Below are 6000 nucleotides of genomic sequence, written 5' to 3' on the forward strand. Positions count from 1 at the left end.
TGCAACGAGGTAGTGGTCGGATTCAATATTCCCTTGTGGGTATTCTTGCGTTGCGGAGGAAGATGTGCTTCGCTATCATTCCGCGGTCCAAAGTTTATGCATCGTCGGCTGTAAATACATATTCATTTTAAATAATAAATACATATTGCGAGATATATGTTTGGACGTCATCGGTTTTGTAAAAAAGGTTGTGCATCATTTTATCGACTGGCGTAATTTGATTGATTCCAGACACCTCTTGGATCAATTACAATTCGAGCCAACTGCCTTAAAAAGCTAACGTATGTCCTAGAGATAACTGATCTAAGATTTTCAATTTTCATGCATATCCCACCATTCTTCACAGTGGCGTCACACTTTTAATTGTTTCCCAATCGGCTTCAATTACCTACAAGCATTTAATGATCCCCACAAAACTCCAGCCTGCAGTCACAAATATTCCCCCAGAAAGATCCACCATCAAACTTCTGGCGTGTTATTCAATCATCAATTAACCTCCTTATACCTCCGCAACTCAACTCGGTAATCATTATCCTATTTTGTGGCGGCTTAGATTTTCTCCCAGCAGAAAACTTCCCTCGCCCTTCGATTCTTGTGACTCAGTCTGCCGGCGCAAGATGATTGCCGGTTGTCATCACCCACCCGCATAAGCGACACGCAAAATCACCCGGATATCACCCCCCCATTGCTCCCCGAACACGAACCCGACTCTCGATGATAATGGCTTCATAATTAAAATATAATTATCATATCATATTGTGCCATTTAATATTACCTCTCGTCGTATTCCTCGGAACGGGTGTAGCTGCCGTGAAAATGACTGCAAGTTGTGCTATGGGGATGCGATATCGAAAAAAGGACTTTCAATATAGTCCTCACATTCATACTATGCGATAGCCCGATACGACCAGACTCGTATAGCTCAAAATAATCATTTTCATGACGCAACTTCATAACATCAAAACTACACTAAATCATTTAAATATAAAGAAATATTTGTAATTTTTCTTTAGTATTGTATGGTGCGTTATAAGGTTGTACAACGGCAATCCATTCCAAGCAGTCACCTCTACGAATCCATCGCATATCCTTACATTATACAGACAACGAGAAGACTGACAGCTTCCCTTTCCTATCGACATCCTCTTGGTGGTGTTGCCACTGCTACCAGTCACCACTCGGCCGGGCGGAGCAGTGCGAGGAAATTCCGTTACCCACTCGAGCTCATGTTCCCACCCATTCCCATAATCGTCTAGCCTTTGTCAACTCCGGTGAAGTCTGCTGAAGTGTGCGGTCGGGTCGGGTTGGGAATTTAACGAGCTCCTCCTCCGCTACCGTTCTGGTCTACTGCAAAGGTGTCGTTTTGATGGTTTCCGTGGTTTCTGTTCTCCCACTTCCAGAGGCAACCGAGAGCCGACGAATGCTTTCAGGCGGTGCGCCTGGTTTTCCATCGACACTTCCTTCCGTTAATAAAGTTGTTTGGAAAGAGGGAGAATAAGGAAATTAAATCTACTTCGGGAAAAGAGTTTATCCTCTGTGATTCCGGGTTTTATTTGCGAATGTAGGCAGCAGTGAGAAAGTTTGGAAAGAAATTAATTCTATCTAATTGAAGAGATTAGCTAATTGACGTGACTTCGGGAACTTATACGTAAGCGGAAAAAAAGGTAGTGTGAGAATTTTCTCGCTTGGAAAACCAGACCAAAGGAATGTAAAACTGAACCATTGCCAATGACAACAACGTTGTCCTCTTTTGTAAATGTCAGGACATACGCAACTCGCAACAAGCGATTGTCCCAAACTGCAACATGATAGGCCAATGATTGATTACCGTGCATCTAGAGAAGTTACCGATTTTGACGATGTTTTCGGATTAAAATTTATTGATTGTCAATATTTAGCCATAAAACTAGCCATCTGTATGATTTATGTTTTACTTTGGAAATATGGAAAATACCATAATAGGTCATTTGGCCAAAAGGCCTCATAGGCCGAAAGGCTTATTTGGCGGAAAGGGTCGTTTGGCCGAAAGGGTCATTTGGTCGAAAGGGTCGTTTAGCCGAAAGGGTCATTTGGACGAAAGGGTCATTTGGCCGAATAGGAATCTTCTTTAAGAAGAGAGACGTCTCAATCCTCATTCCTCATTTCTCACTTCTCACTGTAAAATAAGAGAAGCACGAAGTAAGTAGTGAGACGTCTTACTACTCACTTCGCGCTCCTCATTTTACAGTAAGAAGTGAGAAATGAGAATATGGTATTATCTCTCTTTTTATTAAAGAGATTTAGGAGAACAAAGCGATGTCCTATTTTTATAAATGGCCCTTCGGCCAAACGACCCTTTTGGCCAAAAATTTTTATGGTTCGGTTGTGGGCACCCTTGATAAATCGGCAAAAAAAGAAAATAAATAATTGTGTACCGCCCACATTTAGAGAAAAGGCATAATTGATTTATGATTTATTTAGCCGTGAGACACTAACATAACCCAGATTCTTTCACCTAGCAGTTATTATGCCTTTCTCGTGCATTGAAGAATATTTATTAAACAATCACATAAAAAGGTCTACATAGCACTTTAGGTGGTTGGTGCTTCAATTTTTCATTGATTTTATTTATATTTAGAAAATTTCTCGTTTTTTATTACTCGTGTTGAAATGAAACACCGAAAAATCCGCCCAATTCGTCAAAAACAAAATGTTGGACTAATCAGGAGGCGTGCCGCGAATTAGAAAAATACACCTCCAACTGAACTGGGGTCATGGCCCCCGCTAGTCCACGACTCTAGTTACATCTATGACAACTACGAACTAGTCGGTCATGCTCTCAGGTTCAAAAATAATCTATGCACTTAACACTCCATTAATTTCGCTATTCCGCTGCAGAAGTCTTCTGGTACGATTAAGATTAAATCGTCGAATGTCACTCCATACCGAAAATTCCACCGACCGCTTCTTTTGGAATGGACGACCAAAGGAAAGCAGCTGCGTTTTCTTTAACCATCTCCTTGCACAAAAAAAAAATCCCGTTTCCATATCCGCCAGGTCGAAGTGTGAGAAACTGCATCTTTCCAATGTTGTGTCCTGAACCGTGCAATGCTTTCGGAAGCATAGCGAGAGAAATTATCTCCCGAACCGAAAAATAACAAAAGGCGAGAATTGGCCGCAGATTCGGAAATGCAGGATTTATTGGTATGAGACTTTGTGTGCAGAAAAACTCGAATTAATCCACCTACTGGTGGTGGCAGCATATCGAAAGGTAAAACAAATCAACCTACATGTATGAACATTTGTTACCAATTTCTACAATCAATATGTGTGTGTTCAAATTTATTGAATGTTGTTTTAAGAGATCTCAAAGTCTTAAAGTCTTTCAGTACATCTTGGTAAAGGGTAAATATGGAAGTAGAGTCGTGGCGTCTGTCGATTGCTTGAGACATTGGTACCAACGTAAATCCCATTGGCGCCATTACACGGAATAATAGCGCAAACTGTAATAAAAAAATTGCGAAGGAAAACAGGTTCAAAGCCAACTGAAGGCTTGCTCATCCTACTGGTAAAACCGTTACGAAGCATGAGGATAGTTGTTTCTATATGTTTTCTGTAAGTTTTGAAAGTGCTTCTAATATATATTTACATGTTAAATTAAAAATAAGTTGAAATTGAAGACATTTTAAGAACGATTAAAATTTCTCAGAAATTTCGAAAAGTATGTCCAATGAAACTCATTTGATCCAATCATAATGAAAAATCATCAGAGAATCAAAGATTTACAATCCATGATGAATTGATTGTAAGATAAAACTTCAGGATGCATAATTAACTGCACTGATGCAATATAAAGATAAAGTTTTGTGAAATGTTCTTTCTTAACCCTTATAGTCTGAAGCAATGTGTATTAAATGGAGGTGATTTAATACGTCAAACACGCCTTACCACCTTGTTGAGAGAGTTGGCCAGTTTATTTTGATGCAAAAATCTAGCAAACCATGTAGGGACACGGCAGGTATTTTCGTCTGTTCGTCATGGTCTCGAAAACCAATAAAAGAGACGCTTTTTTGTAAAACTCATACGTATCAAATCGTAAGCTTAGGAGAAACGTTCTGCAATAGTGGAGTTCTAGCAAATGTACGTTGCTTTCGTTGGTTTTAGCCCCTACGACGATGCACGGTGCCCCCAGAAGCGAATATTATCGCACTTTCATGAACCTCCGTGGTTTTCTCACGAAAAGAAAGTTTTGAGCACCAGGAAAAGGTTACGGGGTGTTTTAAAATCTTTCATCGGTGAAATTTTGAATACGCCCTATTTTAAAATTGTATGATTTTCCCCATATACATACATGTTTTAGCTGCAAAATATAAATATATAGGGCTTTCCTTTTCAATAGTAATTAGATCAAGTATTGTTGAAATGCCAGTAGCAATACGAAATCTTCCAAATAAATGAATGTTCTTCGACATTCGGGTAATATGTCCAGCCCATATGTCAAGACATGTTATAATATTGAGTAAGTGATATGTTCTCAAAAGTTATGAAGATCGATCATGAAAAGCGCCGCAACTTAGTTTGCGTTCTGTGTTTGGAATGCCAATACTAATAAAAGATGTGTGCAAATGCCAATGTTTACCCATTTGTGGGTACTTTTGTTTGCTATCTCTTTCCTACTGCGAGTGAGTGAAACTAGCCAAAATCAGGTAATTTGGATGGAAAATACTTGCTAAGCTGGTCGTTTAAAGATTGCATAAGTATTGAGTCTTTTGCTACACGGAAAACCAAAGCTACCCGAAAGTGGGTTGTCTTCAGTCGAAACCGTACTTCGGACCAATAACCCAATTTTAAATAAAATTACTTTTCTAGCACTAGGTAGTTTGCCTTGAATCACATGTAAAAAAATACTGAAAGCTAAGTTTAATTTACCCAAAGTAAACTTTGATACACAGAAAATTGAGAATATTAAATTTACTCAAATTTAGGTTATTGGGCCGAACTACCCCAGTGAGGTGCTTGCATCTTGCTCTCGTTCTATCAGAATCAAAGACAGGAAAAACTACCCAAATTTTGGGTTAATTTTGTTGCGATGTTCTCTTCAGTAGGTTTTTTGAACTCATGTTTTGGGTTGATTTATCTGTCCATGTAAATTTTTTATACCAGTGATTTGTTCTTATTTTAATCATTAAATTTTACATCTCTGTGCTCAGACAATTACTGATGCATTAGGAAAGCGAATATTAATTGCTTGTTTTAATTTATTATGTTTACATGTGACACTTTTCTTACAATACCTATTATCCAATAAAATTCGTTGAATTTTTCGTGATAATGCAATAGTGAATTGGTCTTTGCTCATATCTTTTATTAGGATTTCCTTTCCAGCTTTTCCAGAGCTTTTCGGGATCGATCTTCATGATTATTAGGAACATATCACTTACTCAATATTATAACATGTCTTGACATATGGGTTTATTACCTTGAAAACATTGGATTGTCTAATCTGGAGAGTAAACTGTGCAATTAAGAGCAAAAACTTACGCATTCAGCACTGTTGCCATCACATTCATAGTTCGACCAGTTTTATTGTATGACAAACTCACTTGGGCTGGACACATTACCCGAATGTCGAAAAACATTCATTTATTTGTATTGCTACTGGCATTTCAACAATACTTGATTAAATTACTATTGAAAAGGAAAGCACTATATATTTATATTTTGCAGCTAACATGTATGTATATGGGGAAAACCGTACAATTTTAAAATAGGACGTATTCAAAATTTCACCGATGAAAGATTTTAAAACTCCCTGTATCCTTTTCCTGGTGCTCAAAGCTTTCTTTTCGTGAGAAAACCATGGAGGTTCATGAAAGTGCGATAATATTCGCTTCTGGGGGCACCGTGCGATGGACGGAAATACCTGCCGTGTCCCTACTCAAACGTAAAAAAAATGCGATCCTGAATTCGCGAACCAGCAAAAATACACCGTAATTCAAGTCATGGATTCGGAAACATCAG

General features: G+C 38.4%; 1 protein-coding gene across 1 annotated transcript in view; it reads right to left on the reverse strand.

Moving 5' to 3' along the window:
• The window catches only part of LOC134206927 (uncharacterized protein K02A2.6-like), a 41799-nt gene extending 36250 nt beyond the window's left edge, over window positions 1-5549 (reverse strand). The window contains exon 1 of the mRNA XM_062682669.1: window positions 5521-5549. Coding sequence (XP_062538653.1) covers window positions 5521-5549 — 29 coding nt within the window. The remainder of the gene's footprint in view (window positions 1-5520) is intronic.
• Window positions 5550-6000: the final 451 nt, after the last annotated feature.

Source organism: Armigeres subalbatus, chromosome 1, assembly GCF_024139115.2.
Source record: "Armigeres subalbatus isolate Guangzhou_Male chromosome 1, GZ_Asu_2, whole genome shotgun sequence".
In the NCBI taxonomy this organism is placed as follows: domain Eukaryota; kingdom Metazoa; phylum Arthropoda; class Insecta; order Diptera; family Culicidae; genus Armigeres; species Armigeres subalbatus.